Below are 25,997 nucleotides of genomic sequence, written 5' to 3'. Positions count from 1 at the left end.
TGTACGAGTGTGTATCATCTCATTCATTTTAATATGTCTTTTAACCTACTTAAACTAAAAATGACACCAAATGAAATTTAATCTCTCATCTGAACATGAAACTGGGTTGATGAGACGCAAAAAATATCTCAATCGAGTACAATTTAAATATGTGTAACCTTCGCTCGTCCTTGGGGCTCACAATGAAATTCGAGAAACCTTTTCATTTTAGGCCTGTTTTATCATAATTAAGTTATGAATTTTAGATACTAAATACAATTTATACGACTGATAACGGTATTAAATGTAAATGTTGCAAAATATGGTATTTTCAGCAGACATCTGAATATTTTTGGAGATCATTTTGCACGAATTTATTAACATTACTTATAATAATTTAACAAATTTTACGTGTTTAATTTAGTCAGTGGTCAAACTAATGTCAGTTGTTTAAACCAGTCATAGAGGTTCTTCACTTGCCATAAACAAAAAGGAAAAAAAATAAATAACGAATAATGCTTTACAAGGCTTGCAATAGTTAAAACAAAACCAAGTTGCGCAGTTTCTAAAAAAAAGTAGTAGTAATTTGACTGTTCGCACGTTTAATCACCAATAATGTATCTATTTACACGAAAAATCAAGTATTTCAGAGTCAAATGCACAGTAAAAGTCACGAGATGAAACACATCCACGATGTATTTCCTCACAAGTTACCTGTTATTACGACTTTTAGACAATGGCGTATGATTGCAGACCATTACGAGTCATTGACATAATTCCTCAAGTGCCAACGTTCGCCAAATGGTTGGACTTATGCTTATTGCATGTAATTATTGGCCAAGTTTGCATGGCCAATGTTTGGATCGTTTGATTACCTTCCGCGTTTATATGTTAGTGCTGTTATTCGCACGTAAGGAAGTGTATTGAAGTTTGGTTGTTATGAAAGAGGGCAAGAACTAATCATAAAACCAGTAACGCAATTCAGAAACCAATATTGAATGCTTTGATGAGGGAAAATGATTGCATTGACGTTGCAAACTGTTTTCATCTTGGTTGCAAACTGGTTGATGATAATTATGTCATGATTGGTTTAGATACCATGTTCCATTTTATAAGTTAGTCAACGTAAGTTCAGTCAATTGAATCAACGTATTACCTATTTTTTGCCTAGGTCTAGAATATTGAGTTTTCTTGTATTTTATTCTTTTAGCCGACAAACGACAGTTTCTTTATTACACGTACACAGATTCAAATAAGAATGTCTGCTGAAGGTAATGGTATCATAATACATTTCATACACGTGCCTGAAACGATGTTCAGTATGAAAATATATTTTATGAAAGTAAATTGCTTCCTTGAGAGAAAAGATAAAACGTATATGCGCCGTGTTATCTTACGTACGCGTCAAATTACATTACGAATAGTCTTTAGGATTTTTATGAGGATATATCACACTCTTATTTTAGTAAATATTCTAGTATAGCCGCTTGTATTCTTTTCCGGTGCCACAAATAATTTAGGCATCGAAGTTTTTTATTAAGGCGACGCAATCATATAACAAGATTACTATAGACTTTGAAGCAATTAAAGATATTAAACAGGAACCATTTACCTTAACGACAAAACCTTAAATAAAAGGGATGTAATGATTTTCGAGTAATTCATCCAGAAAAAACGTTTTTTAAAGTTATATGCCATTTTAACGCCAAACCGCTTTTGATATTTTTACAAAGTCAAATCGTACAGGCCATTAGTCAAGCTGTTATCCGGCCCGACTGATTCAACATGTCGCCCGTATTGACCCGAAGTATGGGCCAGACAAAATTGCCGGTACGCTCGTAAAATATTAAAAGGTTTATAATATCAAATATGAATGTTTTAGTGCCTGTCGGGATTCTGAAACCTAATTTAACTTTATTTTTAGTACATATTTCGAATGAAAAAAACAGTCATATCTATACTATTTTTTTTATTGACGTGCCTGATATAGTACCTAAATCTATTTAAAAATAGCATTTCTTTTAGAGATGAGCTCCGAAAACATACAAGTTCACCTTTTCACTATAATTGGTATAGGACAAAAACTATTTAGCTATTTTCGAAACCAAGATACCAAATAAAGACGATGACGTCAATATTTACGTCACAACATTTAACGACTACGGCCTACGATTCAATGGTCGTTGTATGTTTTCGGAAAATGACGTGAATTGTAGGACAGTAATGGGTTGGTGATTGATTTACCAATTCTTGGCATACTCTTCAATTGGAGCAGTAGTAAAACCTATTGCAATAAAATCTATTGTTAGCTAGTATTATTTATCGCTGGCCAATTTCTAAGATTTCAAATGATATATAAGTTTTTTACTCTGAACACATTATTTTTGATGTTGGGATAGAGATGTAGAATTACGACACAGAATATCGGAAGTGGAGTATAAAAACGGTAAATGCTGTAATTATTTATGTCTGGCAAAATTACATCACTGTGAAAATTAATGCCAGCAGACAGTTTCGTAGACAATTTATAATGTAAGTTTCAGTTTTGATTCAGCAAAATATTATGTAAAAACGAGTCTCAGAAGAACTCTTTGTAAATTATTTTTTATACATAATGTTTATCATTTACCTATTTGATTTATTTTGCCTATAATTATTTATCAGTGCGTAATGACCAGTAATAATAATGAGTAATGAAGTGACACCTGTATAAAAGCAGATTTATAAATCAGATAGCCTAAAAAACAATGCGATTGAACAAAACATGTTGTTAAAAAATTGCTAAATAATGTTATATCTTAATCATGAAACGTGCTAAAATTGCAACGTGTAAGTAATTCCACACTATCAGTCAACGCCGGGGTTGAACATTATATCAATCATGTTACGCAAAGAAAAATACTTAAATACATGACGTCATTGTACATTGTATGTTTAAATAATTCGAAAAATATTGATACTCGAGTGCGATGTTTCATGCGAGATAATCTCTATCAATCAATGGATTTATCGTGTTGTCTTATCTACCGATATGACGGTATCGTGTAAAAAATAAATGTTTTACCGTGTTCAGGATAAAGTTTTTTAGATAATCGTTAGCTGATGATGTGATCGGTTAAGCCTACCGTGTTTAGGAAGTTTTTAACAAGAGAAAAAAGATGCAGGATTTTCGCAATACTTTGCTTCTTTTTAATCTGTAGATGGGTCGAGTCACGAGTGCATTTTGATAGTGCACTAGAATTTATTATTACTTCGGTATTTAATTATTATTACATTAGTGAATAAGAAGCAGAATTATCTCATTCTTAATCTCAGGTCCTAAAAACGTTAATATCAATTGTCCAATCTCACATGAATGCCAAGACGTATTCCTCAAATAGTGAGTGAGAGACGAAAGTCAGTAGAGTTTGCATTAGCAAGATTAACTGCGCGGCTAAAAATAGTACCCACCCCAGTGTACATAAAGGATTATCCCTAACCACCCTTCACGAGGAAATCCATGTTTACTTTCGTAGAAACTGACTACTGAGACCCTTGCAAAGATATTTGTAGTATTAGTTTGAGTTGCTCTTGGTAAATAGTACTTGATTATGTTTGTGAAGCATATTTTTGAAAAGTCTTTGTTTTATTGCTTTGCAATAGTAAAAAACTAAACTAAAATGACAAAGATCCTGTTTACGAAAGGTGCTACATTTGTATGCACAATGCACATACATCAAAACAAGAAAATAATGCAACCTATCACTGTAATTTGAGGCTTATTTATCGTCATATTAACATTATAATACCAACAATTTTACTAACTAACAATAAAAAGTACAAAACTATTACTCAAAATCTAATTAATAAGTATACAAAATCTAATTCGTCATGACAAATCTCTGCACATTAACATGACATCATCAAGATTCACATCTATAACGGCATATCTATTACCAAATTCTTGTATTAACTTTCAAGTGTGGTGACTGTTGAACTTGACTGGTTATCAAAAAGCCTTGTACTTGCGAACACTTATGAATCAGTGCGTGAGTCAGGCGTATTTACCGAGTCAACGTTAGGTAGTCTGATTGCCATCTAGTCACGGATGAGGGGAGCCGATATCAATGTGGGGAGACGGTAAAGCAGGTTTTTGGCTGTGAGAGACTGTTATTTTAAAGGGAAAAGGCCTTTATGCGTAAGCAAGCTTGATTTTTTTGCTTGAATTTTGTGAATGTATGAACATTTTTGCTGTAGTATGGGGAAAATAAATAATATTCCCGTTTTACCAGTAAATGTAGCACGAACTAACGGAGTTAAATTTTCACGTGAAATTAAAAACGGTTTATTTGCGAACAAGATAGTGATAAAGTTCTAAACACTAGTTAATACTGTTAATAGTCATGCTATTGATTGTATATCACAAAGCAATTATATTATGTCTTGTCCAAGCACCAATAAAACCAAGCTCCCCAGTAAATGTACCCAATTATGAATAACATTCGCAGCACCGGATGAAATATTCAGGATGATCTTTTATCCGGGTCATCCTTTATATTAAGCTTCCGCTTTGACCGGGCGAACGAAAAATCTCGCCCGGGGGAAACCCTTGGAATTTCGGGGACCGTATATAGCTCATAACTAGGACAAATTCCGGGTAACTGAGTTACACTACAGGTATTAAATATACAGAATATTTTGTACTAAGATTTACCTGAGACACCGCCTGATTCAAAATATTAAAAAATCTTCAGACTATCGACCGAGTATTGAGACTTACAGATGTTTACAAGTATTTTCTTTAAGCATTTAAGTAAGAGACACGGCGTCAGATCCAAGCTTTACTCAAAATTAGGTGACGTGTCGCTATTTACGCAGAAATCAACCAATAAACATTTTATATTATCCCAAAACAAATACGCGCTTACTTTAGGTAAAATAGTCCTTACATCCACTTTTTTCCGTTATTTATAACCAAAAAAGTCTTTGATATAAGAACAAAAGCATAGATTAGCAAAAGACACTATACAGTACATTCTTTACAAACATAAAAGGTGTGTTAAATATTTTTTGCGGGTTCACTGGCCTGTATGGGCACAAAAAAGGCAAAGATGACCCGCGTGACTCACGTAAGGCACTTGTCCCACCAACAGCGAGTAAACGATTAACTATCGACTATTTTCTCGCTCAAGAAACGTACAATAGATATAACATTCCTTGTAAATAAAAGAGATGCATATACAAATAGTTGATGACACTGCCGCTTTACTAGTTTTGTTGCTAAGCGACAAAAATGGACTCGCCCAACGATTAGAACCACGGAATAATAAAAATGACTGGAAGAATCACTAAGAAAAATATATCAAATAAATTCATACTTTTCTGCTCGTTAATAGAATTTACTTTTGTTTAGTTTTAATGTCTGTTCGAAAAACGGACTCGAGCGAGACTTACTTTTAAGAGTCTTTGTCCCTCTCTAACAGTTACCACTGTATAATGTTTGTAACTTATGGTAGTAATTTTAAGATTATTACTGAATTTAAATTCGGTAATTGTTGTTTCATTAAACATAATTTTGGTATTAAAACAATCAAAAGTAGTTTTATACATTATTTATTACTCTTGATGCACACTAAGGATAGTTTGTATCTTGAAAATGTTATAATTCTTAGTGATCCTTCCAGTTAGTACTAATTCTTCCATGATTAGAATACACGCCGAGAGAGCAACCAGCTGTCATTAAACAACTACGCACTCGTTACTCGTTCATCGTCGGCGGTGGGACAAGTGCCTTACAGGTTCAATAGCATCGCCAAGAATATGATATAATGATACGAAGCTTTCTTTTGCCGAGTATGACTGTCGAATACTGAATGACATCATGGCTGAAATACTAAGTAACTTCGATTGCGAAATTTTGATTTTACTTGGAATAAAGTAGTTTATTCGACTTTACAAAGGAGATCATCCACGCTCCATAAATTTTTGGGCCTTTTTTCAAAGTGCCGGCCAACAAAAAAAAGTGGCATGTATCGATAGAGCTAGCCATTTGAAACAATAGTTAGTATGGCACGAAACCGGTAGGATCGCTTTAAACCGAGTTATAAGGGTTTGAAGATTCATAATATTCAAACATTTATTCATTTCTGAAAGTGCTGTTAAACATAAAATAATGATTGATTTTGCTAGAATTAAGTATCTAAAGCAAACGACCACTCTGAAGTTGATTTAAAGTCGTAAGCACACGTATCAACTCGGAAACGGGTCGTCACCGTATCAACTCGAGCTCATCAGTATTATTTGTATGTAATTCCCTACTGTACCACACTTATCGTAATCGTTATGTCATCGCCCCGGCTCACGACGATGGGAGTGGTGCGTATGCGCATTATGCATACACCAGCACCCAGGGTGGAGTGCGGGACTATGTGCAAATTCCGATAGAAGGGCGGGCATACCTTCTAAACCGCAACATGTGTCCTCATAACAAGGGCCCTCATCACAAATGGTGCCCGAAGCACAAAATATTGTTCCACATGCCGATGAGTCGGACATAACAACCCAACGGCAACACTCTAGATGACCTCTTACCTAGACGATAGTTTGTTAGTTGCACACAATCGAGGGTGCGGCCCCTTGGGTTCGCTAAGGGAGGATGCGCTGACCTTGCGCTAGTCGCCAGTGACCAGTCCAGTGGCGACGCATTGAGGCGCCGGGGGAATCAAACTCGCACCTAAGGGGCCGCACCCTCGATTGTGTGCAACTAACAAACTATCGTCTAGGTAAGAGGTCATCTAGAGTGTTGCCGTTGGGTTGTTATGTCCGACTCATCGGCATGTGGAACAATATTTTGTGCTTCGGGCACGATTTGTGATGAGGGCCCTTGTTATGAGGACACATGTTGCGGTTTAGAAGGTATGCCCACAATTCTATCGGAATTCGCACGTAGCCCCGCACTCCACCCTGGGTGCTGGTGTATGCATAATGTGCATACGAACCACTCCCATGGTCGTGAGCCGGGCTGATCACATAACGATTCCGATAAGTGTGTTACAGTAGGGAATTACATACAAATAATACTGATGATCTCGAGTTGATACGGTGACGACCCGTTTCCGAGTTGATACGTGTGCTTACGACCTTAAATCAACTTCAGAGTGGTCATTTGCTTTAGATAGTTTATTCTAGCAAAATCAATCATTATTTTATGTTTCACAGCACTTTCAGAAATGAATTAATATTTGAATATTATGAATCTTCAAACCTGTATAACTCGGTTCAAAGCGATCCTACCGGTTTCGTGCCATGCTAACTATTGTTTCAAATGGCTAGCTCTATCGATACATGCCACTTTTTTTTGTTGGCCGGCACTTTGAAAAAAGGCCCAAAATGGATGATCTCCTTTGGTTGGGGAATTTGACTGTTAGTTTTTATTATCCGTAATACCATAAAAGTATTTTTAAATTTATTGTCATGGAATTACTGCAGTTTTGCAAATAACCAGTTTTGATTTCATACTAAACTACAAAATTAATCTGAGATAGCAATTATCATATCAAAAGTTGCATAAGATTCGATAATTCATATAGCATTAATAACAAAATATTTCCATATTGAAATAAACAAAACCGAAAACCAGCTTTAAGCAAAAATAAAACGCCAAGTGATTAGAAATCGAGAAGCATTTGAATTAATTAATTAAACACGTAAAAATGCATTCAGTTTCTCTGACAATGCACTTTTAAATAAAATTTAGTACAGACAGCTTAATTAGGAATTACGTCACACTACCGGTATTACGAATTACATTAGGAACTGAGTTTGAAAATAAAAGTAATTTGTAGGTTAAATTATCAAATTATACCAAGTAGCGTTCTTGGGCTTCTACCTACCTATGTGGAAAAAAGAGGCCATATTATGTACGTAAATTATCAGACTTAGACGAGTTTCTAGATGGATAGCCAGACAACAAACGTCCGAGGGGACTGGAAATATAAGAGAGAAGCCTGTGTCCCGCAGTTAGACACAGACTATTACAAAACAATCTTAAGAATTGAAAGTAAGTCAATTTGTAGAGTGTTCAGGTTATTCCAAAAATAACATTTTGCTTATTCTGAAAACAGAAATTAAGGACTCAGTAGACCCATACTCAGTCTGGATTTTGCATTTCACATTTTACGCAACATTATAACCACTGCAAATAATCCGTACAATAAAAAAAAAACAAGCAATTAACTTTAGCATTTAAAAACCGTATTTATCGTTTTAGTTCAGGTTTAAATAGAAACAAATAAAAGCTTAGCACTACAAGTTACTACATTACAAGTTAGTAAGTACTTTGGCAGTCGACGACGCGTAACGAATGCGTGTCCACACTCCCATGACCGAAGCCGTGCAAGCCGATTTCATTGTCTTTAAGGAGCTTCACAATACTTACTTTCAAAAGAAAAGATAAACAATATGCTTGCTTGAGTTAATTGCCTAAAGGGTTCAGTAGACACATTTGGCAATTTGACAGGATTGGGAGGCTTTGTGTTGTAAAGGGCGAGACTCGTGTACCCAGAATGAATATGAGAATTAGTGTCTATCAGCAAATCGCATGCCAGTTTGCTACTTTAGCAAAATGCATGTTCTTTTGTAGTTTTGGCAAGACACATGCACTTTTTCATACATAATATCACGCTTTTTTCTTATAGGGATACGTTAGAGACCAAAGAACGCTACTTTGCACGATCCTTTCAAACTTGCCTTGTTTCATTCACACTTATTCTCTTTTTCATGATTTTTATTTTAAACTCAAAACGTTAATCAGTAATATTATACTTTAAATTCTGCTTCCTCTACATTTTTAAGGCTTAAAATAACCAATTCCGTGAAAAGAGATTTGTCTTTTAAAATATAAAAGAGCATCGTAAAATGAAAGCGGCAAGTCAAAGAGAATTCTACTAAGTTTTGATGAAGCAAAGAAGCTTGCAGTGTTGCAAAAGAGAGCAGGTATTAAAATAAATATAAAATGTTGTATCAACTTGTTACTTTCAGTTTCGATATTTGCTATAGTGCTACTGAAGTAAACTTCCAAAAACTTAGATTGATACCCAATAACTGCATAGCTAGTAGTATAGTTTACTTAAAGAAAGTAAATGAAATTATGTTTTACAAAACAAAACGAGGCCAGCAATCCACAAAACTTTAAAATAATCAGTCTCTTTTAAGTCCTTTCAACTTTATTACCAGAGCAACTAAAAGTACTTACAACATTCCTAATTGATATTAATGCCTCAAGCATTCGCATCTTTACGAGAATGACGATCAAAATATCAATTTCAATAAATTCTATGGCAGCTAAAGTGTTTTAGCGGATAAGATCTTACAGTTCGATATTATCTAGTGGAGGCCTTGGTCGCTTTCTTCAAGAATCGAGCCTTGCTAAGCCATTTACGGTATCAGCTAAGCCGACAAGTACAAGATACTTGTACATTACTCGGTTAACTTTCACGCAGTATAATATTTGTACCGCTTACTATAGATCGCTTTACAAGACTATTTTGCAAAATGGAGGAAGAATATTTTGAAGCTAGGAGTTTAAATTGTAGCCCTCGAATAACATTCAAAGCAATAAGAATATTAGCTTTTGTTTTTAGTTCGGATAGGGAGGTTTGTCGCCTATGGAAACCACTATCGATTATTAGCTAACAACAACAGAGAGGTACCTATCTATTGAGATGTGTACGCGTAATTCGTAAAATCTATGTAATCTTACAAACGAGTTCTTGAAATAACACAATCTAGTAAATCACTACCAGTCAAGAAAAGCAAGGAACCTAACATATGATCACAAATTCCTGTACAAATGTTATTTCACAATTACATAACAATAATGCAATATACGTATTACCAAGTCTTATTTCCGAATCCACTTTTTATTCGCAACTTATTTTCCAGTGAAACGGCCGGATAATGACACGGTAACGAGGTTTTTACGTTCATAATGCAAAAATAAATAACAGTTAGTTAACCTGTTACATCATTTTATGTATGGACTTTATTTACATAACAAAAACATACGTGATATCGTGTAGTGTAAATAATTGTTTTACAAGACGAAATACGGTACATTTCGCTGCTTTTCATAAGATATGTCTGAATTGTTAAAGTAGGCATTTCGCGTTCACATTTCGTCATGGACATTTTCAGTTGTATGGAAAAAGGAAGCGAAGCTATTGCCGTTCTATCTTTGAAAATACAGTGCAAAAAAGCATTAAGCTGCTTTTCCACCCGGCAAATACGATTTTAGTAAAAAAAGTAGCCTTTGAGCAGCCAAGACTTTTGGCAGTAAGGCTGTGAGCGGAATCACATTAGGACTGCTTTAGGAAAAGCGTTTAGCACGAATTTTCTGCTTAACGTAGTTTACTTTGCATTGTATTACTTTACTACTAACACCTTTATAACACATTTCTTAAATCCAGAGGTATACATTCACAAACATCTTGAGAGACGAAATCAAAGAAAGTGTGACATAATAATATAACTATAGATAGTAAGCAAATCTCTCTCAAACCAGTTTCATCAATCTGTAGTGCTAATGTTCGTTCCGTAACAGCGATCGTCACACATAAGCATTATAAATCGTAAGCTGGTTTTGCATATTCAAATACAAGGATTTGCATAAAAGACGGGGTGTTGATGAAACTTATCATGGGATGTGAGCTGATTTATGTTGATAAACAAATTGTTTTTGATAATTGGTAAAGGTAGATAAGTGTGAAATATGTCTAAAAACTTAAACGTAAAATGCAATTTCGAGTCGTTAAAATATTTCAGGATGGGGTCAACAGTAATTTTTAGTTAAATCTTGAATGAGACTTTGAATCCATGACACGCGTATTTGTTCTTACTTTGGCATCATCGCACGTGTGCTTACAAAGTGTTGCGTTTTCTTTAAGAAAGGATAAAGTAGATCGATTTTTCACGAATTCATAACGCTTAATTTAGCATTTTACAACAAAATATTTTAATCCTGCATATCAATACGTTGGTACATGCTCCATACACAGAAAGCAATGTTTATTTCATATACTTCTATAATAAATTACAATCAGGTAAATAAGTAAACTTACCCATAAATCCTATTAATGCTAGCGCACTCGTGGTTGCCACGTAAAAGGAAGAAGTTCTCTGGGTATTTGATCTTGTACGCAAGGAGCATGCATATCGTCTCGAGCGACTGCTTGCCGCGGTCCACATAGTCGCCCAGGAACAAATAGTTCGACTCCGGCGGGAAGCCACCGTATTCAAACAACCTTAGCAGGTCGTAATACTGCCCGTGGATGTCACCTAAAAGTAAAAATAACTTAAGTACGAAGTATTTATTTATCGTATGGTTATCGGTCAATGTAGCGTCAAAGTCGAAAGGCTTTTGATATGGCTTGACGGCTCTCATCTTATTGACAACACGTAAAGAAAGAATGAAAAATAGCGCTTTATTCTTTGAATATGGTTTGTGTTTCAGCCAAATTTTTGAATGGGTTTCTAGGTATCTTTATAGGGTAACCTTTAATTTAAAGGACAACGTAACATAGTCTCCAAAGGTGTTTTAATTCGTGATGTAGACGAAACGATGAAAACTGCTATAACCGGCATGCATTGATCTTAGGGTAATGCCACTGCAAATTGCAGATACTAGTCGAAAACAAATATCAATAAAAATATCCTCATTTTAAAACCTAGACAGTTGAGCAAACGTCAAATTACATTTCAAACAAGCAGTCCACTACTCAATACACTGGCTTCTATCAGAAATAGATTCAGTTTCGATAGTAACACAGCAGTGTACGTCATTACTTAAACAATTGAATCAGGACCAAGTGGGTCAAGGAGAAGGATAACCTTGCGGTATTTGGACTTATGACGTATTTTGCCATAGCCTGCAGTTGATCCGAGGCCGCTGCTTCACAAATATTATGTTACTTTTCCGGGTTGTATTCTGCAAGACGGTAAATGTGATTGAATCTCCGTTTTGTGAATTTGTTTAATGATATTACTTAAATAAAATTAGTTTGAGATTCTTTTCTAAGCTGATATCTTTGAAATAGTAAATAAATCTATGTATTAGTAAGATAATAAGGCTGTACGCGCTAGTGACAGAAAATACCAATAGAGAGAATATTGTTTAATGTTTAAACAGAACTGGCCTTTGACTTTGTATACAAAAATATACAGAAAGACTTAATACCTTACGCATTCTCTGAATTTGAAAGACTTTGGGCTCACATCAGACTTTGTGGCCCATAGACGAAAAGTACCTAAGAATAGTTCAATTATGAAATATTGCGATTCAGTAGCAAACAATTAGGTATTATCAAATTTCTCATATCTCCAAAATTATTTTACGCTACTAATGTTGACGTAACGCAGGTAATTCCCTATAAACTTGGCACCTCGCACGATGGCATATTTGTAGCCGCGCACGTGTTGTTCTTCCGCGTGGGAGACTGACGTTTCTTTACCAGCCGATAGTCGATACACATGGTGAAACTGTTCACATGGTTTTATTAAAGGACTATTAACTGACGAGTCTTATAGTAATGTGAATACTTGGCTTAGAAGTCCTTAGGAAACTTATTTTGAACGCAATTTCGTTATCAATAAAGCAAAGATTATTAGCTACCAAAAGATTCTTTGCTGGTGACTCATAACCATTATCTTACTGATTATTATTAAGTACGAAAAGTGGATACCATAACTTGCAGAATGTAGGTAGAATTGTATATTAAAAAGCCAAATGACCAACCAAGACGTTGAAACGAAAAAAAAAAACAAATAATGTGGAAAGAATTACCTTAGGTGAACATTGCAACGGGTTATTTAGGTATCTAATACATTGCAGTGTACAAGTGCCATATTGAAACATTCTCATAGTACCTAGTTCTACCATAGCATTAAAGAATATTTTGTGTTAACCCTTAATTTCTAACTAATAAGGTAGAATATTACTATAATATATAGATTGCAATACTGTTTTATTCTCATGGTGGTACTATTGCCCTACAGTTCGCCATGATATGGTATTTTCTTCATTATTGTTATAGTGTTATGGTATAAATTCTTTTGTTTATTGTATAGTGTGTGCCGTCAGCTGTGTGTAGGCATGGCCTTGACTGTGAGATGACAAATATCTTTGGCCTCGGTTGTGGACGATGTGATGGGGTTTCGACTTCGGCCGTTTTCGCGAATCATCGGGTATATTCGGCCTATAAGATTTTGCAAGCGATTTGCGCAAAATTTCTCGTGACGTAGCGTAATTGTTTTAATCTACATATATGGTAGTATAAGCAGTTTTTAGCATGATTTATAAGGTTAGTTCGCAACCTTAGTTGTCTAAGTTATGTGAAAATTATAACGGAAATCATAAATCCAAGTTATTTTAAAACAATTACTCATACTAACAATATGAAGGTATGTAAATACTATTATTTCTGCATTAGTTAATATACAAATAGAATTAAAAAAAACAAAACAACAAACTACTGAGAGTAGAAAGTTGAAATTCTGTATGAAGATTCCTTAGGAGTAGAGGAACTAAGTATAGAAGAACAATAAGACAGAATATCTGAAAATTCCACCTCATAGAGGATGAAATTCCACGCGGGCGGACTGCTAGTCTTGCATTAAGTAACCGTAATTACCACCAAGCTGCAATACTCTAACAAAACCCTAACCCTAGCCACATAAATTCACTTTCCACACATGTTGTTAATAGAATTTCTCTAAAACAATGAAGATGTATGGAAGTCAATCAGATAACAGCATCATGAGTCACTGTGTGATGCTGTTCATGTACTTTCTTTTTGTGATTGATCATCGCGAAATTGTAATTACGTTCGTTTTTTGGCTGGTATTCTACTGTGAGTTTGGTGCATTGTAGTTGCGCTCAAACATGATAATTTTAATTGAAATCACTGTTTCTCAGTAAGTGAATGATGTGTCCAATTCTTTATGAGAAATAAAGTTATTCTTAAAAACTTGGTTGTAAAATTGTAATCAAATGTGTAGGACTGAAGTCTCCTATGATTAAATTATGGTGGAATTCTTCAGTAAGTTGTCATGAAAACCTATGTAAAATAGAAATATACATAACTATTTTAGTGCCTGATATTTTTTTGTATTTTTGTATTATGTATGGATATGTATGAGGCAAGTTTGAGAAATATACCAATTGGTGCTCTATGATCTATGCCTACCTCTATAGAAAAAAATAAATTAATATGTTAAAAAAGATTTAGATATGCCCAGAAGTGTAGTTAAAAAAAAAAGTAAAAAACCTACTATCAAGTTGTAAAATAATTTGTGAAAGTCTTCAAACGTGAGTAAGGCAAACACGGAAATGCCAGAGTGAATATAATCATATTGATAAGATAAAGACATGTATTAGGTATTTTGTATACCTCTACACTCTACAGATATGCAAGAACATACTCTTTGCAACAACTGAGTTGAAGGTTGAGGTTATGTACACTGAATTATGATTAAACTATAAAATGCAGATTAATCAAGATGTGAATGAGGCAAGGAAAATTTGTATGTAAGGATTGTACTGTAATGAAGTTCTCTGGTGTCTGTATACCTTGATGCGAAAATATGTGACTTTATGTATGTGTATTAGGATAGGTAGGTAGTTGAAATTCCATGCTATTCCTGTCATGTATTTATTGGAACAAGGATAACAGATATCCTTTAGAGTAAAAAGTGAGTAAGGTTGTACCTTATTGCATTATTTTATGAAAAATGATTAGTATTTGACAAATTAAAGATTTTTACAATCACAAAAGCTTATTGAATTGCTTTATCTTTAGATAATATTCTTCTACATATATTTAATATTTCAAATAGGTACACTTGAAGCAGAGATAGACATTTTGTCACTTCCTGCGTATATGCATAGTAAAGATAACAAAGTAACAAATATATTTTTACCTAAAAATTAATAAGCATTTTTTTACCATGAATTCAACAAACAGTTACAAATGGCAAGACAAATTAAACAAGGGAAGTTTGTATGGATTACAGCAAGTGGAGTTCTTTGGTCTCTGCCTACCCTTCAGGAAAAAGGGATTTTTTTTTAAATGTAGGTACCTATGATGTAACAATCAATAATAATGTACAGTAAACAATAAGCTAATGTGTTACAATTTCAATGATGACTTAATTAGCATAGAATAAGGTCAATCACCAATGCAAAGATCACTATCTAGCATAAACCTTTTGTTTATGACCAGTCAAGGTAAAAAAAAAATTGCCATAGACACTTATTCTTGCATGAGTCATAAAGAGTATTAAGTCTAGTTTATGGTTATAATTCATAGACTAGATGAAGTTAATGGAGATGAATTGCATTCCTATAATAACACAAATATGTAACTGTTTGAAGATACAACCAATTTTACTGTCTCTATAAAGGTACTTGAGTTTCAGATGGTTTAATAGAGAATTGTAATGTGAAGTTTTAATAAAAAAAATCATTTATTCTTTTAGGTCAAATATTGACACTTATGATAGTTGTAACGAATCAACCATTAGCTTGGAAAGGGGGTAGAGCCATATGAGAAGAGTTAGAAAGAAATTCACAGCCACATAAATATATATTTTATATGAAGATGAAGATAACATGTAATAGGTAATTAACTGGATCTACGTAAGTATATGAAAACTCTGCCAGAATTCAACCATAGAACCCAGCCAGTACTCATGAATGGTATAACATACCTGATTAAAAGACTTTTAAATACATTTGTAGCACCTTATGATTTAGCCAATATAAGGCTCCATTTGGTATCTAGGTGATATTAATATGAAAATTTTAAAAGCCAGAGAAAATATCAACAAATAACATATGAATATTGCATTTGTATTGCACTGACCCCATATAATAAAGATAAGAAGTAAAATTATGACTCATGGCTCTGTAGAACAGTCAATTAAATATTTATAAAAATAGATAGACTGTTTCATATAACAGTGTAAATATAATATGTTATATGTGTCAATAAGATCAAAAACATAGTTTTGTTGATATAAAAACATAGATATAGATATTATCAATTATAATGTATTTAATACAGATTTAGAAGATAAAAAATGCATGGCTGTGTTGAGTGTATTTCTGATGCAATAAAAGATTAGGAATTAAAATCATATGATTTTTCCATCATTGTCTAGAAAGTAAGTAGGTATGATTATGACTTTTGTTTTATTTTGTGTTAAAACAATAAATATTTAATGCAGTTGATACTTTAAGGTCACAAATGTGTTTAAACAACATTTATCTGCCTTGTACACTTATCTGTTAGTTATTTGATGCAAGTATGGACTTCACATTCATAAAAACTAGATTACAAATGAAGGAATTCTCTCTCAATTTGTAATAACAAGTTTAAAATTGACACAAATTGTATATTTAGTGTGTAATTACTAGTAGACTGATATAATTGAGGTTTTCCTCCGCGCAATGACAAGGAACGGCATTGAAAGAAGCACAAGGATTTCGTTGTAGCAGGTTAGAGGCCGTAAACGTTATTTCTACAAAATGTTCGTCCTTACGAGGGTAATTATGATAACAAGTGCTAAATTACCTTCGTTTTTCGACAATTAACAACGGCATTCACCTTTTTAAAGTTCAACAATGACATAAACGGTACAATAATGCGGTTTCATCGTTTCGAAAGTAGAAGGTTGCAAAGAAAGTGATAGACTTTAGTCTCAAGAATTCAAGTGTACTTACCGCATATTTTTAGCGGTGCTTCTAATTCAAGTAATATCGGCTGTGACAAGAATATTTCCCGCGATTTCAAGCATAGCCCTTTGATCTCTATTTCCGTTAACTGTACATTCATTCCAGGCTTTTCGCCTCGAACTGAAAACAAACGTAAACATATCACCAACACGTAAAATAACACAACTTATTCACACAACTAACACGTATTATCACTAATAATTAAACATTTCACTGATTTTTAGGCGTAACACTTGTAACTTTGTTTATTTTAGACGATATCAACATTTACCTTTTAATAATTTTTTTATTACGTTATCGATGTTTAACTCATCTGTGTCTCTGTCTGCCATCGGATATAATGTTGGTGCACGGAATATAGCTAAATAGAACAGGCAAAGGAAGAAAGATTATGAAGATTTTTGCCGATTTCGAAAGGTACAACCTATTTCAATTCTCGGCTAAAATGAATTTCAATGGCGGAGACATCACTCACACACTCAAACAAGGAAAACACATCACCAGTGCTGCTAGTGCAAAAAAATTGACTACCCAAATATAAATCAAATACAGGAGTAAAACATTTTTACGTTTAAAAGTATTAATATGTTTGATCATTATTTAAGTTTAGTTTAAGTTATAACTTCGGTTAAATTTAAAAGTCACTGCCTTGTAACTTTTTATCACTTCAAAGCAATGACATATTAATTGCTGTGTTCAACATTTAATTATAAAAAATAATCAAATATGTATTCAGTGTATTTTAAAAAGATGGTAAAACATTCTGACCTGCTTTCAGAATTATTTAATTCAAACTTCAAAGTGTTTACTTATCACAAAACAATACTTTACCTTTATAGATATAGTTTCCCATAAAACTTGGGAGATTTTATTTACTGGTAACATTATAAAACTTATAATGTTGCCAAAGATAAAGAGAATAATTTTTAAAAAGTAAAAAATGTTGCTACATTGGAATTCTTTTTTCTACTAAATTTTAAACTAACGGCTGTCTTGAGAACACAAAGAAGTCGAGTTTTATAATACTAAGAGTAATTAATTTAAATTTTAATCTCAGCAATAGACCGGAATATTATAATACAATAAATACCGTTCGCCGCAGCAGTAAACTACAAAGATCAATAAAAAATAATTTAATAGTGTTACAAAGGTTGACGTGAATGTCGTGGAATTAATTTAAAATCAGTATGAAACACAACTTTAACTAATCCTTCTTAGATCCCCGGTATGGATGGCGTTTCCTGGAAAAGAATAAGGTATTAATAATGGCACCAGAAAACATGCAATTTTTTTAAATTATGTATGGAAGGACTTACATCATCTCAACCTTTTTAACAACAAAGTTTTGTTATGGGAAATTCTATTTGTGCAACATTAAAATAATATTTACAGTTTGAACAATTTTTATTTTTGGTAGATTACGACTCATGTTTGATGATCATTTCTACCATTTATTTAGTTTAATAATTTCAGAAGTAATTTTTTTAACTTACGCGGGAATAGTCAGTGTATAAATTCCAAACTTGGTATTTATATCTTCAAGGTGGAATATGCCTTCGACATATTCTTTGTCGGCAGGGATAGCAGGAGTTTCAAACACCAAGTTCATGATGTAGTCTTCGACACAACTGTAGAAGAAAATAAAATATATTAATCCATTATTTGTCTCGAACACAATTTTGTCAACCAACCAAAAATATTATCCCTATTTAAAAAAAACCGTACAATCCGTACATTACAAGAAAAGCCTTGCGTTGCCAGAAGACAATGTCGTTTTGGTAGAAAATGGATAACGAATATAAGTAAAACAAAATGGGCAGTTTGGATAATCTAAGGTTATATGCATAATGCAGGATTACGTCTACTTACTAGGCACAAGGTTGATAAGGCACAAGTTTCTCAATTCTGTTTGGTCTGATTATTTCCACGTAAGGATCAGCGACCAGCTTAGCGGCGGGCGGTGCTGCTGGACCTTTGCGAGCTTTCGGCGTCGGAGCCGGTGGCTAGAAGAGTAAAATAATATCTTGAAATAATTGATTTTGGTAATTTCTGTCCATTTATATTGAAGCAGTGTTCGTTTTTCTCAGCTCTGTTTGTCGATATCGGGCTAGGTTGGTGAGTTCCATTAAAAATAACCAACTGGTCAGAAGATTTATAGTGCCCAATATGTGCACAGCATGCAAGTACAGTTTCTATTTCCTGACTCCCATAGCCCAATTGGATAGTTTTCTATCACACCCGGCAAAAGATCAGATGCAGGTAGCAGTTCTACGACGTTATTTCACTGAATTATTTATGAGATACAGTACTCAACCGAGACAAGTGTCAGTAAAATGAAATAGATGTCGCTAGTAGTAACACAACATTTTCCGTGAAGTTTCCATCAAAATACTGACCTTCACTGCACCGTACACGACTTGGATCAGACTCTTGACTTCAATCTCGAGGATACCGAGGAACTTGCGCACGTTCCACTTGGTCACCTCCTTGTGGTTGCCAAGCAGTGCCAGGAGTGGTGTGATGTCACACTTGGACAATCTGATAGAAGGGGGAGAAGTAAAAATCACCACCATAATAAAATCAAGGAACCCCGAAAATCAAACGGAAATTACCTTCTTGGAAACAGCGAACCTTGTTTACTAATCAACAAAATTCATTTACCAGTGTGGTGGATTATTATCTCTTTAAATAATGAAGCTCTCGAACGAATGAAGGTGTAGGTCTAATCCCTCATTCATTCCAGAGGTGATCAATACCCAGTCTGTTTTTTTTAAGCATCTTATTTAAACAACAAACTCTTGCTACAAAAAGTAATAAAAAGGTTCTGTACCTAGCAAGATCATCAATGCCCTTCAGCACTTTGACAAACGTCGCATCGGCCGCGTTGTTAAGATCCAGTTTATGTTGAGTGCGTTCTCGCTGTTCGTTCAGTTGTACTGTGAGCTCCGACATGCGCTTGTCTTGTTTTTCTTCGCGAGCCTCGTTAATGTCGCGTTGGTCCACTGGAAAGTTAATATTAGATATAGTATTGTATCAACCACATTGTAAAACTTTTGGCGATTGAAAAGAGTGGCCGTGAGTTTCTTGCTAGCTCTTCTCATAAGGCTCTACCCCCTTTCCGAGCTAGTGGTAGATTCAGTAATTGTAACGACTATCATAAGTGTCAATATTTGACCTAAATTAATAAATTATTTGATTTAGATTTTTTTGAGTATGGCGTTGGAACGATAGGTGATAGACATCGCATTTCCGAGTTTGCAAGAGATTTGCCAAACTTGACTGTCAGATGTAAGCTTTACCTTAAACTAGCTAGATGGCGTACATGCTTAGTATCAGTGTCTATTATCTATCAGCATCACTACTCGTCAAAAACATTTCAGATTTGGTAGTTTTTAGGGTCAGTGGCTAAGAATTAAGTACGTGGAAGACAGAACCAATGCTATTAACGGTGGGATATGTAAAGAAAAAAGTGTAACTATAATCTATTCTAATAGCTACTACTCTATCTATACTACTAGCTACTCTTCAGCTTTATAATATTATTATAAAGCTGAAGAGTTTGTTTTTTTGTTTGATTGTTTGTTTGAACGCGCTTATCTCAGGAACTACTGGTCCGATTTGAAAAATTCTTTCAGTGTTAGATAATCCATTTATCGAGGAAGGCTATAGGCTATATATTATCACGCTACGACTAATAGGAGCGGAGTAGCATTTAAAAATGTTTCAAAAACGGGGAAAATCTTGACCCATTCTCTCTTATGTGACGCAAGCGAAGTTGCGCGGGTCAGCTAGTAAGTAAATATTAGTAAAGTAATGCTCACAAATCCTCTGCCTCAGGATCTCCAGTTCCCTCCTGAGTATAATAGACTCCTGCAGTATCTCACAGAGCAGAACGAAGCAGGAGAAGTTTTCAATCTCATCCCTTTTGAAGCGGTTAATGATCGTTGCCACTCTGTCTGAACCAGCGTATACCTAGATAAAATAATTCTTCTGTAAGTGTGTATGTCACTGAACTTCTCTTAAACGACTGGACCGATATTGATAAAATTTTTTGTGTGTGTTCAAGGGGATCTGAGAATGGTTTAGATTCACAATTTTGTCCGCTGGACAATGTTTTTTTATTTAATTTTTATGGCAAAACAACGTTTGCCGGGTCAGCTAGTACCTAGATAAAATAATGTCTTATTTCTAAGACGCTCTTAAAAGTTTGTAGTTTATCACCGCATCAAAATAATTAGCTCACTGAGGTTGGGTAATAAAGGGCGGAGGTACCAAAAATATTTAGAAGCTATACAAGTTATCGTCGTTACGTCTCGAGACAATAAAGCAACAGTGACCGATTGAGCCTATTACTTCATGAGCTGTTCTTTTGGCAGCAATTATGTTTTGCCTCGTGCTGTTTGCCCATGCTTATTACTCCATGGATCCCGAAACCTTTGGTATACGTAAATCGTATGTTTGACACTCACAAATATTTCTTCGAGCAACGCATCATGTCTAGCGATCTCCTGTTCACACCGAGCTATCTCCTCTTGTCTTTTTATCTCCTCCTTCTCATCAGCCTCGCAGATCCTTCTGGAACCCTTCACTCGAAGAAACTCTTCCAACTTTGCCAAGTGGTTTAGTTCTCCTTCGTAGGCTTGCATTTCCTATGAAAAAGTAACTTAATCATTTCTTTGAGATAAAATTAAAATATTGTATTAACGATTACCAATATACTCATATGAAACTGTAAGTAAAAAACAAAAATAGATCCATTCAGAGCATAGTAACTTGATTTACTTCGATATCCATGTTTATGTTAGTTATCAGCAGTTTGTGAAAATCCAAAACAGGACTTTTAGTATTTTTGGTAATAAGCTTTTAAAGTTATAGACATTGAACAAGCGAGTTATAACAACAAAACAATATTAATTCTCAAATAATATTGTAGTAACTGAACTGAACTGTACTACACAGTATCAAACGTATGTATCTAGGTACATAATTACAAAAGTTAAAGTATGAAATTACGAACAGAAATATCTCTATTGAGTTGAAACAATCCCTTCCACTTGAGAGCTTCAAGTTTCCTGCAACACTCGTCTCTATCACCGAAGGCCGTAGTGGCTATCTCCAGGATATCCATCAGATACTCCTTGCCTTTCACCAGCTTGCCTATGGTGCGGTTCCATTGGATGTTGAAGTCATTCCTAGCAAGTAGATAATCTTAATTTTAACAACTTTAGCTACTCGTGGCTCCATCTAGCGGTGAATAATGACACTATTTAAAATTTTCTACACTGTAATTTTTGAAATCTGATAAGTTTACATTTCTCGCCTAGTTTTTAGTAACTGTTATAAATCTTCTTAATAAAATAAAAACACAAAACAATAAGATTTTGGAAACGGCAATAATTTTGCATAGAGATTACTGTGTTAAAACGTTCAGTCAACAAGAGAGCAAAGGACTGTAACCTTCTATTAAAACATTTCTACGGGGCTACAGAAGATTTGAAGTCCATTCTAAATATTTGTCAAAAAATCGAACCTGGGTCCGCAGTCATATACACACACATATAGGCATTTTATTTACTTCTTACCTCTCCACAAGCAGTCTATGTATCTCCTCCCTCACTCGTTTATTGTCCGCGTTGACGACACAAAACCTCTTGGTGGCCAGGTCCAGTCTGTTCTCCATGCGACGGAGACTGTTGTTCGCGTTCTCTATCATACCCAGCTCCTGAGAATTAACTAGGTGTTACAGTATTTGTCTTATTTCAAACCTGTCTTTTTACTCACTTAGGCAATAGTGAAAATGATTTTGGAGGTATCGATATATATTATGTAAGTGAGGGACACTTTAATAAATAGCGTATTTTTTTTAACTAATTTTTATTTTGAATTTGCATGTTGATGATGAAAAATCATACAAAGCAATGGTTTTAATAGTTTTATTAAAAAAAATGCAGATAGAAGAATTTTTTAGATATATGAATACAGAATCGCTAATTAGGGGGAGGGGTTATAGCCATCGATATAAAAGAAGCTTGTCAAAACCTACATAACAGACGAGAATTTTATGCTGGCTTTGAAACGGTCTAAACTCTATAAATACACGTTAAACCAGGCTGCCAATAAGAACAGAATAACAGCACCTACTTATTATTCAACCGAGCAAACAAAGAGGAACTAACATCAGCTTCAGTGGGCACTTTCTTGGACAGGTCGACGACCATCTTCTGCGCGATGTAGTTGAGACAGTCGAGCTCCGCCTGCTGCGCCCTCTCGTCCCTCAGCTCCGTCTCCAAGTTCTCGTACTCCACGATAGACTTGCGCATGCCATGCTTCACGTTGTTATCTCGGAGGGCGTGCTGACCTTTCTTTGCTAACTGGAGTGTGGAATACAAAGGATGTAATGAGAGATCTGATTTTTAGGTTAAGATCTACAAATATCATTGGTGTGTGTGTTGTTTTTGACAATCCATACTAATATTATAAATGCGGAAGTAACTCTGTCTGTCTGTCTGTTACTCAATCACGCCTAAACTACTGAATCAATTTCATGAAATTTGGTATGGAGATATTTTGATACCCGAGAAAGGACATAGGCTACTTTTTACCCCGGGAAAATGACGCATACCCATGGGAAAATTCAGGTGGCGGACGAAGTCGCGGGTAAAAGCTAGTTTAAAATAAATAAAAAAGTGATTTAAATTAATGGTGTGTGTATGTGGCAGATGTCTATCACTGCAAAAACTAAACTAAAGTATCTAATGAGGCAATAAGGAATTTGGCTCAGGAACGCAAACCTGCATTTTTCAATATGTCAGCAATATATTTTCTTTCATATTTAAGAATCTAGTCTAGGACTACTAGATAAAAGTCTCTTGATGTTCACCGAACATAGCCGATCTGCAATTAACTAGCTCAGAATAAGCGTTACCTACAAAAATATATATTGATGCGGTTTGTTTGTTTGTTTGTTTGTCGTATGGTTAGTGGTCAACCTAGTGTCAAAGTTGTTCAAGCCGCCCGAGAGGCCTTTGACGTGGCTTAACGACTGTTATCTTAGGAGACAACAACCAGGACCGACTTTTGACGTGCCCTCCGAAGCACGGAGACGCCCAGCTCAAATACCACTATGCGGTCACCCATCTACGGAATGACCGCGCCAATGGTTGCCTAACCCACAGATCGTTTACCGACCGGTGAGCGCAACTGGCTATGGGCGCCATATTGATGCGGTGATTTATCTCTATTTCTTCTACTATGAATAATTAATCATAGGTATAGTCCAACTAACATTGATACACAGCACGGTCTCCTTCATCTCATGCGCGAGGATGCTCATCTGTTTCTCCTGCGGCGCCAGCTGCGGTATGCCGCCCGCGCGCTTCTCCACGCTGCACATTGGCGCCAGTTTTTGATACTGCAAGTGTTAGTTTATGTTATACCTGATTTTATTATCGTCTCGTATTTTCCTACAATTGTTAGCTTAAGTTCTAGGTAGGAACGTGATTTAACTTCTTTGCGCGTCATGTTTTCTCCGCAGTACCGACCTACAAACCTTTGCATAGCAAATCATCAGGCTATCGCTACTAATAGGTTTATTTAGAACAGATTTCAATAGTTTATCAAAGGAAAATATTTATTTATATCGCGTTGTTGTATTTTTTTAATATGTTTTAACAGACGTCGAAGTTATTTATGCGGCAAACAGTTTATAACTGGATCACATAATAATAATTACAAAAAGAATACCAGTAAGTAGTAAATAAGGTATCGTGATCTTTAAAATACCGGCATGAGACCCGTTGTACATCTTGGAATTCAGAATACCATCCATCATACCCCTAGTTTTGAATTAGCCGTTGCTAAGTAGGAATTATGTGGCAAAATCTGGCCATTGTTGAGAAATTACTCAGGCCCTAGAGGAGCTCCTACTACATTTTCACAAGAGGGATATAATTATTAAAAGTTTTGCAATTTTCTTTACCGTTCTCTGAACATTGCTAAGTTCCGCTTCGGGGTCGATAGTCTTCTGTTCCACTTGCGCCGGCATCTTGGCACTTTACTCCAAACTAATGAAATAAAACTGAAAAATATTCTAAAATAATATCAAGTAAATATCGTTTCTATCACAAAGCAATCAGTTTACACTCTGACGTTTTTAATTTGTTCAAATTCTGTTTATTTATTTCTTCTTCTACTGCTAAACTTCATAGATTTGTCGGAAATACTTTTTGTCAAATCTACGTCAAATCATAGACGAGAACTAAAATAACTTTTTTCAAAGTACGAATAAGGCCCAGCGCAGACAGACCGGAATAATCCTCGCGCGGTCTCGAGCATTTTCTTTATGGCTCGCGGATGCTCGAGCATGCTCGCGACTGCTCGAGCCTGCGCGAGGAAAACTTTCTAGGTTACCATTCTTCATTAAACAGGCCAGTTTTCGTGAAAATTCGTCAACGATGGTAGACTGGGCCATGATTATAATTGCTCTTTTGACTGAAGAAGAATAAAAATGTCGTTCTCTCTCTTTAAACTCAGTAACAACATTGAAATTTCTCGTACGATGCTCGCGCGTCCTCGAGTATGCGCGGGGATACCCGCGCATCCTCGAGGACGCGCGAGCATTTTTTGTCAGGTTCAAGCAATTATGCACTTTATTTTAATTAATTTAAAGTTTATTTTCAAGTGCGTTAAAAAAATCCTCTCCGCTGCGCTCCTCTTGGTCTGCGCTGACCCTAAAAGCTCGTGGCTAAAGTAACAACAACCACGCGAATCGATCTCACAGGTTAAGGTACGCTTGCCAATGTTGGTCAATGGATACTTAACCAATAGTGACCACATTATATAACCGAGTTTCTGCCTATATCGGAAGGCAAATGAAATTGTGCGTTCAGGCTGTCATTAAAAATGTTTGTCAATCGTTACCAGTCAGAAGCTTGAAAGTTTGACGACCTGTCTTACAGAGGGGAATCGTGTAATAACCCAGGTAGGTTATGGAGGTCCGATTGACAGCCGCTTCTTGTAAAATACTGGTATCCACCTGCATCCGGTAAACTGAAAGTCGACTAGAACATAGTTGGAAGAAAGGTAAGGCGGATGATCAAACTACGGTACAAATTACGGTACTTACATTGTTTTTTTTCCTTGAATCGCCTTGTAACCATCTTTTTTGTTTGGTGGGTCCATATAAATAGGTTCCTAGACTGCCTGCACTTCTAAATAAGGGAAGGTGGATTTAAAATCTGGTTTAAGAACT

At 35.1% G+C, this 25,997-nt stretch overlaps 2 protein-coding genes across 2 annotated transcripts in view; both read right to left on the bottom strand.

Annotated features, from left to right (window-relative positions):
• LOC142981573 (serine/threonine-protein phosphatase alpha-2 isoform) overlaps positions 1-17,256 on the bottom strand; it is a 66,390-nt gene extending 49,134 nt beyond the window's left edge. The window contains exons 1-3 of the mRNA XM_076127578.1: positions 17,019-17,256; positions 16,736-16,867; positions 11,076-11,292 (exon numbers count right to left, since the gene is read on the bottom strand). Coding sequence (XP_075983693.1) covers positions 11,076-11,292; positions 16,736-16,867; positions 17,019-17,079 — 410 coding nt within the window. The 5' untranslated portion in view covers positions 17,080-17,256. The remainder of the gene's footprint in view (positions 1-11,075; positions 11,293-16,735; positions 16,868-17,018) is intronic.
• Positions 17,257-17,892: 636 nt separating this feature from the next.
• Positions 17,893-24,798, bottom strand: LOC142981570 (coiled-coil domain-containing protein 63-like). Its single transcript, XM_076127575.1, has 12 exons — positions 24,726-24,798; positions 24,033-24,158; positions 22,924-23,118; positions 22,330-22,469; positions 21,765-21,939; positions 21,217-21,396; positions 20,569-20,719; positions 19,578-19,749; positions 19,144-19,285; positions 18,617-18,750; positions 18,241-18,375; positions 17,893-17,988 (listed from the first exon to the last, which is right to left on the bottom strand). Exons 1-12 carry the CDS (start codon positions 24,789-24,791, stop codon positions 17,952-17,954), a joined length of 1,653 nt encoding a protein of 550 aa, XP_075983690.1. The 5' UTR covers positions 24,792-24,798; the 3' UTR covers positions 17,893-17,951.
• Between the last annotated feature and the right edge of the window lie 1,199 nt (positions 24,799-25,997).

The sequence above is a fragment of the Anticarsia gemmatalis genome, chromosome 20, assembly GCF_050436995.1.
Source record: "Anticarsia gemmatalis isolate Benzon Research Colony breed Stoneville strain chromosome 20, ilAntGemm2 primary, whole genome shotgun sequence".
NCBI classification, from domain to species: Eukaryota; Metazoa; Arthropoda; class Insecta; order Lepidoptera; family Erebidae; genus Anticarsia; species Anticarsia gemmatalis.
Note: the sequence above shows the minus strand (reverse complement) of the source record. Positions and strands in the feature narration are given on the sequence as shown.